The sequence below is a fragment of the Procambarus clarkii genome, chromosome 9 (genome assembly GCF_040958095.1).
Source record: "Procambarus clarkii isolate CNS0578487 chromosome 9, FALCON_Pclarkii_2.0, whole genome shotgun sequence".
Lineage (NCBI taxonomy): Eukaryota > Metazoa > Arthropoda > Malacostraca > Decapoda > Cambaridae > Procambarus > Procambarus clarkii.
The window spans coordinates 7,488,002-7,508,467 of record NC_091158.1 but is presented as its reverse complement, the minus strand read 5'-3'; the positions used below and the strand labels follow the sequence as shown (position 1 = coordinate 7,508,467).

General features: G+C 43.3%; 1 protein-coding gene across 1 annotated transcript in view; it reads right to left on the bottom strand.

The window, feature by feature from the left end:
- Positions 1–2,494: 2,494 nt before the first annotated feature.
- The window catches only part of LOC138362779 (aggrecan core protein-like), a 78,873-nt gene continuing 60,901 nt past the window's right edge, over positions 2,495–20,466 (bottom strand). Inside the window, exon 2 of the mRNA XM_069321337.1 lies at positions 2,495–3,173. Coding sequence (XP_069177438.1) covers positions 2,495–3,173 — 679 coding nt within the window. The remainder of the gene's footprint in view (positions 3,174–20,466) is intronic.

The window sequence follows — 20,466 nt, the reverse complement described above, 5'->3', positions numbered from 1 at the left end:
CATCCTACTCTTCCACAACTCATCCCGCTTCTAGCCTCAAAACCACTTCCCTCATCCTTCTACCCTCTCAACCCCCTCCCTCCCCCCCCCCCCCCCTTCCTTCATCTTCCCCCTCCCTCATCTCCTTCAACCTCAATTTCTACCCCAATGGATGAGGTCTTCCGACCGCTGCCACCTCTCCTCAGATTCACATTTAAAAGATCTTTAATTCCCAAGCATCTTTTGTCGACTCTGTCTTCTGGAGTTCTTGCAAACGTCTTGGGTAGGTGTGGGTGGGAGAATGGACAAGGACAAGAGATAGATGATAAAGGGAGGAAGGAGAGGAGGGGGGCGGATAATAGGATATTGTTAAGGCATGCCAGCCACCGCTGCCACTGACTTCGAAATGATATTGTGCGATAGGCGATTAATGTAAGATTTATACCTATTGGGAGCCTCGGAGACGAAGCCCACGGGAGGGGAGACGTAGGAGGGAGGGGGGGGGTGGGGGAGGGGGAGGGGAGATGAGGAAGAAATGAGGGTGCGAGGGAAAGAGGGGAGATAGAGACAGAGTTGGAGGAGGAGAAGCTAGGATATAGTAGATGGGGAAGACAGGAAGAGGGGAATGTTTGTGGGGTGAGGGGAATGTTTGTGGGGTGAGGGGAAAGAAGTGAGGGAAATGAGGGTAGAAGTAGTAGTGTAGAGTGTCGGGGTGTCGAAGGACGATATGCGAGGTAGAGACTGAGTAATTCAGAAAGGGGGGGGGAGGAGGGAAGACCTTTAGGGGAGAGGTAAGGGGAAAGGGGAGGGGGGAGGGGAAATATTTCATAAATAAGGGAACTGGTTGATGAAATGGTGCCATAAAAATGGTGCCATACACATTAGTCCCCCCCCCCCTCACTTGATGGGCCTCATAATTCAGCAGTAACAGCCTTGTTATAGACAAAATAATCTTGTCACCGAGGATATAATGCCGCATTACATAATTAATACATAATTCAGAACGAGTGACTACGTAAAATAGTGAGAAAAGTACAGAATAATCCCCCCATCTCTCGTCTGCTACTCTGCATTTTTTTACAAAATCGACCAATTCGTTACAAATACGACGTATTGGTACAAACTAAAGCACCGTATTGTTGACGCTTGGTGAGCCTCGGCCTTTGTATATAGGTTAGGTAGGTTGGTCGGGTTCGTTCGTTTCAGATTTGGCGAAACGGTTGTGTTTTTTACGGAGTGGGAAAATTATGAGAGAACAAGTGAAGGTTTATCATAGAGTTAAACGAGTAGCTTTTGTTTGTTTGTGCGTCGTGTGAGGGTAGCTTTTGTTTGTTTGTGCGTTGTGTGAAGGGTAGCTTTTGTTTGTTTGTGCGTCGTGTGAGGGTAGCTTTTGTTTGTTTGTGCGTTGTGTGAAGGGTAGCTTTTGTTTGTGCGTTGTGTGAAGGGTAGCTTTTGTTTGTTTGTGCGTCGTGTGAGGGTAGCTTTTGTTTGTTTGTGCGTTGTGTGAAGGGTAGCTTTTGTTTGTTTGTGCGTCGTGTGAGGGTAGCTTTTGTTTGTTTGTGCGTTGTGTGAAGGGTAGCTTTTGTTTGTGCGTTGTGTGAAGGGTAGCTTTTGTTTGTTTGTGCGTCGTGTGAGGGTAGCTTTTGTTTGTTTGTGCGTCGTGTGAGGGTAGCTTTTGTTTGTTTGTGCGTCGTGTGAGGGTAGCTTTTGTTTGTTTGTGCGTTGTGTGAAGGGTAGCTTTTGTTTGTTTGTGCGTCGTGTGAGGGTAGCTTTTGTTTGTTTGTGCGTCGTGTGAGGGTAGCTTTTGTTTGTTTGTGCGTTGTGTGAAGGGTAGCTTTTGTTTGTGCGTTGTGTGAGGGTAGCTTTTGTATGTTTGTGCGTCGTGTGAGGGTAGCTTTTGTTTGTGCGTCTTGTGAGGGTAGCTTTTGTTTGTTTGATAGTTGCATGAGGGGAAAGATTTTTATGTAAGGTGTGCGGGGGGGGGGGGGGGTTGCAAACCTGGGTCCAGATTCACGAAGCAGTTACGCAAGCACTTACGAACCTATCCATCTTTCCTCAATCTCTGACGGCTTTGGTTACATTTATTATACAGTTTACAAGAGTGAAAACTTGCCAATCAACTGTTGTTATTGTTATAAACAGCCTCGTGGTGCTTCGGAGCTCATTAACTGTGTAATAATTATAAACAAAGCCGCCAAAGATTGAAAAAAGATGTACAGGTTCGTAGGTGCTTGCGTAACTGCTTCGTGAATCTGGCCCTTGTAGTCTGGGTATTGCCAAGCTAACACACCATATAGGCTGGACGCCTCATGGCCCCTACTGATATTCTCACTGAACCATTACGTTAATGTGATTGTGCACAATGCACAGTGTTGAGTTATTGTGCACTCGGCCAGAGAAGGAAGAGACGGAGTGCGCAGTAACAGCGTCAGTTGGAAACCCCAACCCTGGTAGTATACACACCTGTCTCGCCACACTAAATACATGCCTAATACAATCACAGTGACTTACGGGGCTACTCATGCCCGTGCCACCTCTTGGCTGGCTTAATCTTCAGTCTATCAATGGGCACCTGGACACCTGGGGGTGTGGTGGCCAGGACCTGGACACCTGGGGGTGTGGTGGCCAGGACCTGGACACCTGGGGGTGTGGTGGCCAGCACCTGGACACCTGGGGGTGTGGTGGCCAGGACCTGGACACCTGGGGGTGTGGTGGCCAGCACCTGGACACCTGGGGGTGTGGTGGCCAGGGCCTGGACACCTGGGGGTGTGGTGGCCAGCACCTGGACACCTGGGGGTGTGGTGGCCAGGACCTGGACACCTGGGGGTGTGGTGGCCAGGACCTGGACACCTGGGGGTGTGGTGGCCAGCACCTGGACACCTGGGGGTGTGGTGGCCAGGACCTGGACACCTGGGGGTGTAGTGGCCAGCACCTGGACACCTGGGGGTGTGGTGGCCAGCACCTGGACACCTGGGGGTGTGGTGGCCAGGACCTGGACACCTGGGGGTGTGGTGGCCAGCACCTGGACACCTGGGGGTGTGGTGGCCAGGACCTGGACACCTGGGGGTGTGGTGGCCAGGACCTGGACACCTGGGGGTGTGGTGGCCAGGACCTGGACACCTGGGGGTGTGGTGGCCAGGACCTGGACACTCGACGCACTCAGCAATACGAGTTTCAGAGAATTTTCTTTCTCGCTGAGAGGCCCAACCGTTCTCGTGATCACGCTGTGATCAATCCAGCGTGATCAATCGTGTTCGTAGATTACAGCGTGATCAATCCACCGGCCGTACTTCACCGGGGACACACGGACTACACTACCCTAACCCAACCAACCCACCTAACCCACCCAGGCATAGAAAACTTTAAGAGGGGGGTTGTGAACCGATACTTTTCATAGCACGTTGCATTTGTTACGTTGGGGGGGGGGACTATAACGTACCATAACGACGTATTGGTTGGGAGAATTGGTTGCTCGCACTGTTTCTACTTGTTCCCGGAGAACTATTCCAGTGAACACCTTCCCCCCCCCCCCCACGAGAGGGAGGGGGGTGTTCACTGTGACAGGGGGGAGGGGGGGGTGGTTGTTGCAACAACCCTGATCTCATTCGTTCACCTGAATGATAGCGATATGGCTTCGTGTTTTATTTGCAACTGTAAATTCCGTTCCATGATAAGACTCGTGGGGTATTTTCCAACCCCGCATTACGCCATAGCTGCCCTTGCTTGGGGTCGCACAGAAAACGTAGCTCATAAAAGGTTATTTGAAATCTACATACTGCCAGTGCTGGAGTATGCCGCACAGGCATGGAACCCCCCCCCCCCCTTCTTCCACCTCAAAAACAACAAAGGGAAGAAAACACGGACAAGGAATGAAAGAGTACACAGCCATATAATATAGTGGGTGTGATAAGCGCACAAAACGTTTAAAAATTGCCGTAATTTCCACAAAACGGGGTAAACAGAGGGGGGGAGGGGGGAGGGGGGAGGGGGGAGGGGGGAGAGGGTGAGAGAGGGAGAGAGGGGTGAGGGGAGGGCAGGGACGCGCTAATTAGTGGGAGACGCAGGTAATGTACCTCACTCTAGAGAATAGCCTCTTCACCCGGAAGTGACGTCTTAATTCAGGAGCCGGGTGGGGATGGGAGGGGGATGGGAGGGAAGGTAGGAGTGAAGGGGGTTAGGAGAGGGAGGGCGTGTGAGATAGTGGAAAAGGGATGGGGGTGGAATGGGCTAAGGAAGGGCACTCATACATGGATCCACCAGGCTGTGATGTGCGTATTGGGTAGAGGGGGATAGTGAAAAGGTGAAATACTAGGAAAGAATTGAAATAAAAGGAGACTGTATTGGAAGAGGCGAGAAAGGAGGAGGTACACGATGAAGCCGCTGCATGCTGTACCAATAATTAATGGAGAGGGAAAATTGTTAATTGAAAAGAATTATAGAAGGCAAAACCGGCGGGAAAAAAGTAGGGAAAAAATTTAACCATCATTTTCCGTTCATATTTATTTTGAAGATGAAAAGTGGGATAAAAAAAATTGATTAATTCCACTCAGTAACATAAAAAAAATAATGAAGAGAGAAAACAGAGGAGAATTGGAACACAAGGAACTAGTAAACAGGTAGAACATATAATGCAAACAATAATAAGCAACATAAACAGCTGCAGCAGAGATATTTAGGAAGACGAAAACAATGAAAATAAATTTGGGGCAAATCTTGCCTAGTTTGGTGTTTATTTTTTGTGCAAGTCAATGGCATATGTTTTCCCCTTGACGATCACGACAAGAAGACATTAGTTTCCAGTCAGGCTTTGAGACATTAACCCGGAGGGGGGGGGGGGGTGGCTGGACCCCGGGTGGGGGCGGAGGGGGGGGGGCGCTTGACCCCCGGGGAAGGGGGGCGAGTAATGCTCCACAAGAGAGTATTGAGAGAGTGTCAGCGTTTATGGGAGTTCTTAAGAATTTCAAATAATTTCCCAGGAATTCCGTTTGAGTGAAGAGAGGGGAAAGGAGGAGGTGGAGGATGAGAAGAATGAATAGAATAGAAGGAAGGAAAGAAAGAAGAGGATTGAAAACGACGACAAGCGAGACTTGCATAAAAAAATCAACGTTAAAACGCCGAAAAAAATAATAATAATGTGCAGAAAGATATATATCTATGAGAGAATGTCCGTCTTCAAATTTCGAGGTTTTTATCTTGAGGTTATCTTGAGATGATTTCGGGGCTTTTTAGTGTCCCTGCGGCCCGGTCCTCGACCAGGCCTCCACCCCCAGGAAGCAGCCCGTGACAACTGACTAACACCCAGGTACCTATTTTACTGCTAGGTAACAGGGGCATAGGGTGAAAGAAACTCTGCCCATTGTTTCTCGCCGGCGCCTGGGATCGACCCCAGGATCACAGGTCCAGCGTGCTGTCCGCTCGGCCGACCGGCTCCCGACCGGCTCCGCTCGGCCGACCGGCTTGGGGATAGCCTCACACAAACTGGCAGAGGGAATGGTCTGGGGTATGGGATAAACATAGGCTGTCATGGTCGCCAGAATTCAAAAAGGGAACAGCATGCCAGGACCTCATTCACATCCCTACAACAACTGTTGTTACTTCCGGCCACGAATACATATGACAATTACATCTATACTGTAAGAGTGAGTGTCTGTGTAAGACACACACACACACACACACACACACACGTGGCACCTGACTAGTACCCGAGCTCAGGGGTATGAGCTACGAAGAGTGACTACGAGAACTAAACCTCACGTTGCTGGAAGAAAGAAGAGTTAAGGGAGACATTATCACCACATACAAGATCCTCAGAGGAATTGATAGGGTAGATAAAGACAATTTATTCAACACAAGGGGCACACGCACAAGGGAACACGGGTGGAAACTGAGTACCCAGATGAGCCATAGAAATATATTAGAAAAAACTTGTTTAGTGTCGGAGTAGTTAACGGATGGAATGCACTAGGCAGTGATGTGGTGGAGGCTGACTCCATACACAGTTTAAAATGTAGATATGATAGAGCCCAATAGGCTCAAGAATCTGTACACCGGTTGATTGACGGTTGAGAAGCGGGACCAAAGAACCGAAGCTCAACCCCCGCAAGCACAGTTAAGTGAGTACAGAGACAGTGTAGATGGATCGATATACTGATGGATAGATGTATCCATATGGATATGTAGATGGTTAGATAAGGATATGAATAATGATAAATGCATAGATGGGTAGATGGACAGAGCGATAGATGTATAGGTAGATGGGCAGAGACAAATGGATGCGATGGGCTAGATAGATTGATAGGAAAATAGATACAGATAGACCCGGGCAACGCAGGGGTAAACCCCCCCCCCCCCTTTAGTGTGTGTAGATGTGTATATATTTATATCATTCTTTCATTATCCTTTCTAAGACGAAAGAATAATGAAATAAATAATCCGTAAAGGAGTAAAAAGCTTAACTCCTAACCAAAACACAGACCTAATCATATACTGTAAAAAAAAGAAAGACGACCGACCTCATTAAAAACAGCCCGAAGCCGACGGAGACTCCTTTACAGCAGTCAAACTTGATATATATATGTACACCCCCCCCCCCCACGAAGGATGTAGCCTTCAGTCTAAATACAGAGGTAACACGTCGACCAAGCTCACGAGGCGTCTGACCTGTCTTCTTCAATCAGGTGTCCCTAAAAATCACATGAGACAAGCCCATGACATCAGTCTAACAAGAGAAATGTTGAATAAAAATATCTGCATAATAGACAAAACCCAAGATCAAAGATGATTACAAATTCTTTAGTCATTCACATAAAAGTCGAACCCACCATAAATACCCAAATAACAGAACTGTTCACTCTACCCACCATGAGAGTAAGAACAAGACTGGAACGTGTCGAGGAGGAGAATGCCGACGTTGACCACATTGCTCAAAACGCCACGCCCACTACACCTCATTAATCTTGGTATGTGCTTCCCCCCCTTTTTCGCCTTACTCTTCACCCCCTTTACGCCTTAGTCTTTACCCATTTACGCCTTAGTCTTTACCCATTTACGCCTTAGTCTTTATCCATTTACGCCTTAGTCTTTACCCATTTACGCCTTAGTCTTCACCCCTCTAAGCTTTACTCTTCACCATTTTGTATTTGGATGTACCTGTCCTCCCAAATGGTATAAATTCAATACGCCTAGTACAGTCCACTCCTATTGGAATCCCATTAAATGAAAAAGCTGATGAAATTGCTAAATTGGCAACTCGTCATCCAGTGATACATAAAACAATTCCACCCAGCCTAGAGAACATAAAAAACATCACCAAAAAACTCTCACTTCTCAACAAAGCCGACCTACACCAGAGAATAGCTGAAGGTTCGCCATCTGCAACATGGTATCTTCAGGCAACCAAATTAGAAAGGTTAAATATCCCAAAAGGAATCCACAGGGAAATAGCAGTTAGGCTATATAGACTACGTCTAGGTTACAGATGCAACTGGGAGATTGGTGAACCCCGACAGAGAGAGTGCATCTTCTGCCAAACTGTCACAGAAAAGCCATTACTTCACTATCTTCTGGAATGTGAAGCAACCAATGACCTTAGAAGAGCTTTAAGAGTTCCTGAATCATGCAGTGGCCACCCTGAAGCCATCAACACAGCCACTCTCCTGGTCAACAAAGGTGTCCAGCAGCTGGACACCCTCATAAAGACTGTGAAGCAGTATCCTCCCCCACGATAACAGCTTGATGGTTAAATACAACCTCAGAACACTGGAAAAAAAAAAAATTGTACCACTTACGGGCTATTCATGCCCGTGCCACCTCTTGGGTGGCTTAATCTTTATCAATCAATCAATCTACAGTCCACTTACGGGCTATTCATGCCCGTGCCACCTCTTGGGTGGCTTAATCTTTATCAATCTACAGTCCACATTACGGGTTCACCATAGCCCGTGCTACATGGACATTTCGTTTGGAGTAGCTAAATCTAAAACAACTACGTACAGTCCACAGTTAGAGCCCGCTCCTGTGCCAGGTAAGTCCACTACGGGCTCACCATAGCCCGTGCTACTTGGAAATTTTGTTCCGAGTAGCTGAATCTAAAAACAACAAAAAACATAGTCCCATCACTTGAGAATGAACCATGTAGGTTCGAAACGTTGTAGAAATTTATGTGTAACACATCCTACAATTTATTTATTTTTCTTCATTAAGAGAGAAATTACTTATGGAGCCGGTGGCTGAGCGGACAGAATGTAACAAACTAGGCTGTTGTAAGAATTATCCAGAGTGGTTTATCGACAAAAGAGGATGGGAAGCTGAGCCCGCATGGTGACCTGATGACCTGACCCCCAGGGGAATTCGCGGTGGAAATAACCGACGCTTTGTTCATAGCTGCGTATAATGAATCATCCTATAGTATTCAGTAATTTAGAGAAATTAGCCTTTATTCATTTTGTATTAAAATTGTATTGTATAATAGTACTGGGTACAACATCAAGAGGATTCTAATTATTGAGTTTAAGTCACCATCAGTGACGTCACGAATCAGATCTAACTTGTAAGGCGGAGTGACCGGCGGTCATAGGTCAGTAGGGTTGACAGGTCTACTATTTCTCAAAGTTTTAATAACCATTTTTGTGATCGGGAACAGCTCTGCCGTTAGAGGCTTGTGTAATTTAATTTCAGTAAAATAATTCAACCAGTCTGGATCAATTAAGTACAACAGAGTTTAATTGTTATAACTTAAACCTTGCTAGTAACTTGGTAGAACTTTGACTGACTAGGCGGAAGGATACAATGCTCTGTCTGGGGTAGACCAGACAAGGGAGAGATCAGTGTGGAAACGGGAGCAGCTGGGATAAGAGGTCAAACATCTTACCTCTCCCCAAGACCAGCCCAACATCTAGAGCTGGTCGCCCAAGGTATAGTTGCTATTGTTAATTATAGGGATAGTCTTCTCATTTGCCATTCAGGTCAAGTAGGGAGTGTTAAAGTGATAGGGAGTGAACATATTTAGATTTTGTTTTAGTTTTCTTTTAATAAATTAAATTTGTTATTAATTTGCATTTTATTGTTTCCATTTGGTTATGTGTATACTTGTCCTGGTCACGTGGTCCACACGAGGCAGAGTTGGATTGGGCGCCGATTCTAACATCGAATCATTCCCGTGTAATTAATTCCACACTCAAGTTTCCGAGGTTATAAACTACTAGTGGGGATCAAGCCCCAAGGTTGATTAATTAGCGTGATCGATCCAGACCTCGATCATTGCTCTGTGTTGCTGGTTGAACTGCTGGTTGCTCTGTGTTGCAGAGATTGAACAACTGGGCAAGCACGACACAGACCGAGCTATTGGGTATTTATCTAGCCACTGAATACCTTAAGCTCAATGGTGGTGGAGTTATTTTCTGTGACTCTAAAAGTGCTCTGCAGTCCTTAAATAACCCATCACAATGTATGTCGGAAGTAGCTTGTAATATTAAATGGAATGTAATTTTTGCCAATGATAATAATTCTTGTATAAAATTTGTGTGGATCCCATCCCATGTTGGAGTTGAAAAACATGACTTTGTAGATCAATTGGCCAATGAGGCTTGCAGGAAAGAAAACATTGATTATGACTTTGGACTATCTAATGCAGTTATTAGAAACATACAAATTAAAGAAATTAATTCAGATTTAGAAGAACTAAGAAATGCCCAGAGACCTGAAAGCTGCAGTATTAAAAGTTATGACAAGTTTTGTAATAATAGGTATTTGTATGGTCAGCACAGTAACCGGACCAGGCAATGTGATGTAGTAATTGCGCGAATTCGCCTTGGCTATAGACACATCTGGCAGGTTAGTGAGGCTGAGCCACTACCAGAATATTCAGATTGTAAACTCTGTGATAAACCTTTAATGCATTCACTAGAACACTATATTGATGAATGTGAAACCGTAAAGGACTTTAGACCTCCTGGCCTATTGTACCACCAACTGTGTAACTATTTTATTGACTCAGGTGTTCTGGACGACATCCTAACAATTTACCCAAAATTTGCATGTCCATTTTAAAGAATGAAGAACAATTTCTACTTATATTCTAAGCTGCATCACTTATGAACCCATCCCTGCCCTTGTGTGGCAGTGCACAATAGAAAGTTGTTTTCACATATCCACACATTAAAACATTGATTGTAACCGTGATATATATGTGCTTCAGCCTACAGTTTAGACCTATTGTCTTATGTATGACCCTCTGTCCTGCGTGACAGTGAATACTAGCATTAACCTCAATTTAATAAGACTATCAAAATCCTCAGATTAGGCAAAATTGTAATTAATTTTGTCAATAAAGATGTTAATAATAAATGTGTTGCTGGTCTGGTGGTGGCAGCGTAGAGGCGACTCTAGGGTTTTGCTCAGAGCCTAGGTCACGTCATACTGGGTGTAGAATCCTAAGTCGGTCAATCGTCTTAGGACCACGTGGCGTGGAGTTGGCTTTGGTAAAAGTTTTGGAGTCCCTTGGTAGAGAATAAAAAGTAAGAATACGGGTAGAGGGTAAAGAAGGAAAGTGAAGTAAAGAGAGAGAAACCCTAACCCGTGTTACAAGAACACTGGACGTGTGGTCCTGGGTTCGATCCCGGGCGCCGGCGAGAAACAATGTGCATAGTTTCTTTCACCCTGATGCCTCTGTTACCTAGCAGTAAATAGGTACCAGGGAGTTAGTCAGCTGTCACAGGTTGCTTCCTGGGGGTGGAGACCTGATCAAGGACTGAGCCGCGGGGACACTAAGCCCCGAAATCATTTCAAGATAACGTCAAGATAACCTCGAAAAAAGATGACATTTGGAGAAATCCTCTTCCAATTAAACCAAGATGCAAGCGCACTAGTCAGAGGGATAGAAGCCCTAAACAAGAAAATAATCAATACATAATATGCAGTTATATTTAATGAAACGCGCACGCGCGCGCACATATAATATAATGTAATATAAACTTGAATCGACTTGAGAATGGTCCAGGACGGACTGAAACGTCGTCGTCCCTTCACCTTCTAGTGTGTGGTCTGGTCAACAATGTAATATAAACATTATATATAATATAAATATATAAATACTGTAATATAGGGAGGGGAAAGTGAGCGAGGCTGCCAGAGGTGTGAGGAATATTGCGATATACAGATTTTCCAAAAAGCTGTGACGCCATCCACCCAAAATATCGGAAGACTGTACCATAACACTCCCCTTAATGGAGGTCCTGGGCAGGGGAGGGAGGCCACCACACCAATGGAGGACGAGGAGGAGGTGGAGTGGAGCAAAGTTGATTAGTGGAAGGTAGAAGGGGAGGAAGTTGAAGGAAGAAGGAAGGATGGTGGATGATGAGGCGTAACGAGTGATGATGGAGAGCGCGATGAGTCATGAGTAAAGAAGTATAACAGGTTATAAGAGGACAAGGAAGGTAGCACAGTTGGGTATACGTCCTCCACCACTCACAATTGGCAGTCACGGGGGACAGGAATGGTTGTGCACGTTTTCCTTTCACCTAATGGCCAGTTTATCATTAATAGGCACCCGGGAGCTAGTCAACTTGTTACGGGCTCACCATAGCCCGTGCTACATACACCTCGTTCTGAGTAACTAAATCTAAAACAACAACAACAACATAGTCAACTTGGAATATTTCGAACAAATACCTGATAACATCTTAAATATGACGGGCGGAAGAAATGGTAGGAATGGGGCACTAAAACTCTTCCTTTAAATATCATCCCCAACCACACTGTGTTGTTTGTTACTAAGAGTGGGGGGATGGGAGCCGGTCGGCCGAGCGGACAGCACGCTGGACTTGTAATCCTGTGGTCCCGGGTTCGATCCCGGGTGCCGGCGAGAAACAACGGGCAGAGTTTCTTTCACCCTATGCCCCTGTTACCTAGCAGTAAAAATAGGTAACTACGTGTTAGTCAGCTGTCACTGGCTGCTTCCTGGGGGTGGAGGCCTGGTCGAGGACCGGGCCGCGGGGACACTAAAAAAGCCCCGAAATCATATCAAGATAACCTCAAGAAGATGGGGGGGGGGGGTGAAAGACAACCCTCCAAGTTGGAATTACAAGCCTAACCATTCTGGTAACTATAGCTTCGCTTAGTTATGCCAGAGTGGGTGTAACTAGGCTGTAGACCACTAAGGGGAAGAGGGGTAAGCATGATCATGCCCTTCCCATTGGGCATGGGTATTGAGACCAACCTGTCCTCTTAAAAATAACGTCGCTTTTGGCCATTTGGCCGAAAGTGGACGCAATTTGAAAATGAAAAAAAATGAAAATAAATTTGAGATTTTTTTTTAACAACAGTTAGTTAAGGGTCCTCTGATAGGTTAGGTGGGCAGGAAATTCTCATAAAGTTTCAAAACGTTATGAAAAACGTTAATTGAAAGTTTCCTCTCCTAACCTATCCGAGTAAGCCGGATGACTCAAACAGAAAACGGGACAGTACGTCACTGTCGTGAGCCGATTTCATTTCAAATTACGTCCACTTTTGGCCATAGCGCACATACGAGCCAAAAGCGACGTTATTTTTAAGAGGACGGATTGGGGGAGGGGTTTGTCAGTGAAAAGGGGGGGAAAGGAACAAAAGGGGGGAGATACAGGCGGAAGCTAATGGAAGGCAAAGGGGGGGGGGGACTGACAGGGACTTAAGGGAAGGCTGCCACCACCCAGGGAGTAGTTATGGACTCCTTGGGTAAGGCCTTTAACGTGGTTTAAACTACTGACCCCGTTACTGAGAACACCTGTCTAAATCAGAACAGTTCAAAGCAAGAATTAAGATCAATCTATTTAGTTTGAAATGTGGAATGACCAGTCCGTCCTGCCATCTCTAGGACATCTAATTAATTAAATCATTATTATTAGACCAACTTATAAGCACAGTAAATATTTACAAATTTATTTAAGAAAAGTTACTTGATTTATAATAGTAAATCAAAAGTAATCCCCAGAGCTTTGAGTCACTGTCAATAAGTGAGTCAATCCCACACGGCTGAAGGGTGGATGCTTGACAGTGAACTGTCTCGTACTCGCATAACCATCGTACTCAGTCACACTCACGAGCCGGCCCGACTCACAACGTCGAGTGTGTGAGACCCAGAATGAGCCTCGTATATGAAATTGAAAATTTTATTGAGGTAAAAACACACACACAATGGGATGAGGTAGCTTTATATATATATATATATATATATATATATATATATATATATATATATATATATATATATATATATATATATATATATATATATATGGCACAACTCTCCTAAACACGAGAGTGAAGTATACAACTTTAGAACACTTTCCCACCAGGAGACTCGAACCCTAGCCAGCACAGAAGCCTTCCAGCAACTGGCATAACAGGTACGCCTTAACCCGCTCCACCACCTGCTCAGACCCTTAAAAGAGATGGTAATTTCGGAGTATTTAAATACACCAAAGATCACCATCTCTTTTAAGGGTCTGAGCAGGTGGTGGAGCGGGTTAAGGCGTACCTGTTATGCCAGTTGCTGGAAGGCTTCTGTGCTGGCTAGGGTTCGAGTCTCCTGGTGGGAAAGTGTTCTAAAGTTGTATACTTCACTCTCGTGTTTAGGAGAGTTGTGCCATATATATATATATATATATATATATATATATATATATATATATATATATATATATATATATATATATATATATATATATATGGCACAACTCTCCTAAACACGAGAGTGAAGTATACAACTTTAGAACACTTTCCCACCAGGAGACTCGAACCCTAGCCAGCACAGAAGCCTTCCAGCAACTGGCATAACAGGTACGCCTTAACCCGCTCCACCACCTGCTCAGACCCTTAAAAGAGATGGTAATTTCGGAGTATTTAAATACACCAAAGATCACCATCTCTTTTAAGGGTCTGAGCAGGTGGTGGAGCGGGTTAAGGCGTACCTGTTATGCCAGTTGCTGGAAGGCTTCTGTGCTGGCTAGGGTTCGAGTCTCCTGGTGGGAAAGTGTTCTAAAGTTGTATACTTCACTCTCGTGTTTAGGAGAGTTGTGCCTTTAGCATAGACACTGTGTCTTCCCATATTAACAGGGACTTGATGAAATAAACGTATAAATGACCCCTCACTTGCTCTAGTGCTCTTGGGAGGTGGTGATCTTTGGTGTATTTAAATACTCCGAAATTACCATCTCTTTTAAGGGTCTGAGCAGGTGGTGGAGCGGGTTAAGGCGTACCTGTTATGCCAGTTGCTGGAAGGCTTCTGTGCTGGTTAGGGTTCGAGTCTCCTGGTGGGAAAGTGTTCTAAAGTTGTATACTTCACTCTCGTGTTTAGGAGAGTTGTGCCTTAAGCATAGACACTGTACTCACCTAATTGTACTCACCTAATTGTGCTTGCGGGGGTTGAGCTCTGGCTCTTTGGTCCCGCCTCTCAACCGTCAATCAACTGGTGTACAGATTCCTGAGCCTATTGGGCTCTATCATATCTACATTTGAAACTGTGAATGGAGTCAGCCTCCACCACATCACTTCCTAATGCATTCCATTTGCTAACTACTCTGACACTGAAAAAGTTCTTTCTAACGTCTCTGTGGCTCATTTGGGTACTCAGCTTCCACCTGTGTCTCCTTGTTCGCGTCCCACCCGTGTTGAAAAGTTCATCCTTATTTACCCGGTCGATTCCCCTGAGGATTTTGTAGGTTGTGATCATGTCCCCCCTTACTCTTCTGTCTTCCAGTGTCGTGAGGTGCATTTCCCGCAGCCTTTCCTCATAACTCATGCCTCTTAGTTCTGGGACTAGTCTAGTAGCATACCTTTGGACTTTTTCCAGCTTCGTCTTGTGCTTGACAAGGTACGGGCTCCATGCTGGGGCCGCATACTCCAGGATTGGTCTTACATATGTGGTGTACAAGATTCTGAATGATTCCTTACACAGGTTCCTGAACGCCGTTCTGATGTTAGCCAGCCTCGCATATGCCGCAGACGTTATTCTCTTTATGTGGGCTTCAGGAGACAGGTTTGGTGTGATATCAACTCCTAGATCTTTCTCTCTGTCTGTTTCATTAAGTACTTCATCTCCTATTCTGTATCCTGTGCCTGGCCTCCTGTTTCCACTGCCTAGTTTCATTACTTTGCATTTACTCGGGTTGAACTTCAACAGCCATTTGTTGGACCATTCACTCAGTCTATCCAGGTCATCTTGTAGCCTCCTACTATCATCCTCTGTTTCAATCCTCCTCATAATTTTTGCATCGTCGGCAAACATTGAGAGGAACGAATCTATACCCTCTGGGAGATCATTTACATATACCAGAAACAGTATAGGTCCAAGGACTGACCCCTGCGGGACTCCACTTGTGACGTCTCGCCAATCTGAGACCTCACCCCTCACACAGACTCGTTGTCTCCTGTTGCTTAGGTATTCCTCTATCCACCGGAGTACCTTCCCTCTCACTCCAGCCTGCATCTCCAACTTTCGCACTAGCCTCTTGTGTGGCACTGTATCAAAGGCTTTCTGACAATCCAAAAATATGCAGTCTGCCCACCCTTCTCTTTCTTGCCTTATTTTTGTTGCCTGGTCGTAGAATTCAAGTAACCCTGTGAGGCAGGACCTGCCATCCCTGAACCCATGTTGATGCTGTGTTACAAAGTTCCTTCGCTCCAGATGCTCCACTAGTTTTTTTCGCACAATCTTCTCCATCAGCTTGCATGGTATGCAGGTTAGGGACACTGGCCTGTAGCTCAGTGCCTCCTGTCTATCCCCTTTCTTGTATATCGGGACTACGTTAGCTGCTTTCCAAGTATCTGGCAGTTCCCCTGTTGCCAGTGATTTGTTATACACTATGGAGAGTGGTAGGCTCAGTTCTCTTGCTCCTTCCTTTAGAACCCAAGGGGAGATTCCATCTGGGCCTATAGCCTTCGTCACGTCCAACTCTAGTAAACACTTCCTTACTTCCCCACTGGTAATCTCAAACTCTTCCAGTGGTTCCTGGTTAGCTATTCCCTCACTTACCTCTGGAATTTCTCCTTGTTCTAAGGTGAAGACCTCCTGGAATTTCTTATTCAATTCCTCACACACTTCCTTGTCATTTGTAGTGAATCCTTCCGCCCCTATCCTTAATCTCATAACCTGTTCCTTTACTGTTGTTTTTCTCCTAATGTGGCTATGCAACAATTTAGGCTGAGTCTTTGCCTTGCTTGCGATGTCATTTTCGTATTGTCTTTCTGCCTCTCTTCTCATCCTGACATATTCATTCCTGGCATTCTGGTATCTTTCTCTGCTCTCCAGTGTCCTGTTATTCCTATAGTTTCTCCATGCCCTTTTACTTTGCTGCTTAGCTAGCCTACATCTTTGATTAAACCATGGGTTTCTCATCTTCATTTCTCTGTTTTCCTTTTGGACTGGGACAAACTTGTTTGCTGCGTCCTTGCACTTCTGCGTGATGTAATCCATCATATCTTGGGCCGTCTTTCCCCTGAGCTCTGTTTCCCATGCTATATCTGTTAGGAATTTTCTTATCCCCTCATAGTTTCCCTTTCGGTATGCTAACCTTTTGGTTTCGGTATCCCTCCTCGAGTTCAATAACCCTTCTTCAATCAAGTACTCAAACACCAGTACACTGTGGTCGCTCATTCCTACTGGGTCCTCAAAACCGATTTCTCTTATGTCGGAGTCGTTCAGAGTGAAGACTAGGTCGAGTCTCGCTGGTTCGTCATTGCCTCTCATCCTTGTGGGTTCTCCGACATGCTGCGTTAAAAAGTTGCTTGTCACCACCTCCAATAGTTTGGCTCTCCACGTATCCTCGCCTCCATGCGGTTCCTTGTTCTCCCAGTCAATCTTTCCGTGATTGAAGTCGCCCATGATGAGCAGGTGGGATCTATTTCTACAGGCAGCAGAGGCTGCCCTCTCAATTATAGTGTTAACTGCCTTGTTGTTGTTTTCATACTCTTGACTGGGTCTCCTGTCATTTGGTGGAGGGTTGTATATTACTGCTACTACTATTCTTGGTCCTCCCATTGTTATGGTGCCTGCTATGTAGTCTCTGAACTCCTCACAGCCCGGGATGGCCATCTCCTTAAAACTCCATTCCCTTCTCATGAGTAGGGCCACTCCGCCTCCTCCTCTGTGTCTTCCCATATTAACAGGGACTTGATGAAATAAACGTATAAATGACCCCTCACTTGCTCTAGTGCTCTTGGGAGGTGGTGATCTTTGGTGTATTTAAATACTCCGAAATTACCATCTCTTTTAAGGGTCTGAGCAGGTGGTGGAGCGGGTTAAGGCGTACCTGTTATGCCAGTTGCTGGAAGGCTTCTGTGCTGGCTAGGGTTCGAGTCTCCTGGTGGGAAAGTGTTCTAAAGTTGTGTGTATATATATATATATATATATATATATATATATATATATATATATATATATATATATATATATATGTAAAATATATATATATATATATATATATATATATATATATATATATATATATATATATATATATATGAAGGAGTTGGGGTCTAAGCTAATCGAAACAACTAGAGACCCTAGAGCTGCCAGTTTTCTTTTTCAGCGCCTTAGTGTGGCCATCCAGAGAGGAAATGCTCACTGCATCCACGGTTCCTGCCCGCCATCTGAGGAGCTGGAGGAGCTTTTCAACTTGTGACAAGCAGCCTTGTACCCTGCATGTAATCAATATTGTAACTTTTTTTGTGTAATGACATTTTCAAATAAAGTTAGATAAATATACACACTTAACAAAAGAATAGGGGTGGTAGAAGAAAATATCAGTGTTCAGTGAGGATCCACAAGGTCTTCTCTAAGTACTCTTTATTTTCTTCTCCGAGGCTATGGGTCCCTACACTTGCACCAGAGGTGGTACCGTATATATATATATATTATATATATATATATATATATATATATATATATATATATATATATATATATATATATATATATATATATGTCGTACCTAGTAGCCAGAATGCACTTCTCGGCCTACTATGCAAGGCCCGATTTGCCTAATAAGCCAAGTTTTCATGAATTAATATATTTTCTCTAATTTTTTTCTTAAGAAATGATAAAGCTGCCCATTTCATTATATATAAGGTCAATTTTTTTTTATTGGTGTTAAAATTAACGTAGATATATGACCCAACCTAACCAACCCTACCTAACCTAACCTAACCTATCTTTATAGGTTAGGTTAGGTAGCAGAAAAAGTTAGGTTAGGTAGGTTAGTCGAAAAACAATTCATGAAAACTTGGCTTATTAGGCAAATCGGGCCTTGCATAGTAGGCCGAGAAGTGCATTCTGGCTACTAGGTACGACATATATATATATATATATATATATATATATATATATATATATATATGTCGTACCTAGTAGCCAGAACTCACTTTTTGGCCTACTATTCAAGGCCCGATTTGCCTAATAAGCCAAGTTTTCCTGAATTAATATATTTTTTCTAATTTTTTTCTTATGAAATGATAAAGCCACCCATTTCATTATGTATGAGGTCAATATTTTTTTATTGGAGTTAAAATTAACGTAGATATATGACCGAACCTAACCAACCCTACCTAACCTAACCTAACCTATCTTTATAGGTTAGGTTTGGTTAGGTAGCCGAAAAAGTTAGGTTAGGTTAGGTTAGGTAGGTTAGGTAGTCGAAAAACAATTAATTCATGAAAACTTGGCTTATTAGGCAAATCGGGCCTTGAATAGTAGGCCAAAAAGTGAGTTCTGGCTACTAGGTACGACATATATATATATATATATATATATATATATATTTATTATATAATATATATATATATTCCAAGTTTTCCTGAATTTATATAATTTTCGATTTTTTTCTTATGAAATTATAAAGCTATTCATTTCATTATGTATGAGATAAGTTCTTTTAATTTGAGTTAAAACGAACGTAGATATATGACCGAACCTAACCAATCCTACCTAACCTATCTTAATCTAACCTAAACTATCATAACTAAACCAATAATTTATTTTCTTAACCTAATATAATAATAATATTTCAAATAAACCAATTGGAAACAATATTTTTAAAATAAAGAAAATCACTCGGCCTATTAGGCAAATCGGGCCTTGCATAGTAGGCCGAGAAGTGAGTTCTGGCTACTAGGTACGACAGATATTATATATATATATATATATATATATATATATATATATATATATATATATATATATATATATATATATATATAATAAATATATATATAATAAATATATATATAATAAATATATATATAATAAATATAACCGAAAAAGAAAGATTAATAATTATAACACGAATTTTCTCGATCTTTCTTATGTTTCTTTTCACTGTTGATGGTAATTGAAAAATCAATTCTCCCAAATTCATTTTTATTTCTTGTCTGACGCAACACTTGAGCGCGTTTCGTAAAACTTACGTTTTAAAGCGTTCTGCTTGGTGTCTGGAGAGTCCAGACACAAAGCAGAACGCTTTAAAAGAGACCAACGTCGTCTATGCCTTCAAATGCCCACTTGGGGACTGTAAGCCTCAAAAAACTCAGTATATAGGCAAGACAACAACATCCCTTTCCAGGCGTTTAACGATGCATAAGCAACAGGGCTCCATTAAGGAACATATAATCTCTTCCCACAACCATACCATCACCAGAGAAATCTTAGCAAACAACACAGAAATCATCGATAGATACAGCGATAGCAGGCGGCTTGACATCTGGGAGGCACTACACATCAAGAAGTCAACACCAGCAATCAACAGCCAATTAATGCACAACTATATTCTACCCACTTCAAGACTCCGCTCCAATATTGAAGCATCAAGAAATATGGGCCAATAGGCCCTCTGCAATTACTTCCATTCTTACCTTCAATACCCATTATTTCGTGTTCTGTCTTGTGTTGAAAGTTTGTTTTCACCTCATCCAAAACTGTTGTAACATATCACCTCACTCAAATGCAGGTATAAAAAATCGAAGATGTTTAAGCTCTATTCAGTTATAGTTCAGTTGTGTGTGTGTGTAAACTAAAGTCTTTGAAAATGTAATAAGTTTTACGAAACGCGCTCAAGTGTCGCGTCAGACTAGAAATAAAAATGAATTTTGGAGATTTGATTTTTCAATTACCATCAACAGTGAAAAGAAACATAAGAAAGATCGAGAAAATTCGTGTTAGAATTATTAATCTTTCTTTTTCGGTCATATTTAATAATATATGTCTACAGGAAAGACTGCTACCAAAATATACTTATATATATATATATATATATATATATATATATATATATATGACAATGTCAGACCACGGAGGAAAAATGAAACAGGAATTTCCTTAAGTACTTTCGTATATTAAATACATCTTCAGAAGGTGCTTCTGAAGGAAGACCTTCTGAAGATGTATTTAATATACGAAAGTACTTAAGGAAATTCCTGTTTCATTTTTCCTCCGTGGTCTGACATTGTCACATTCTTAATCAC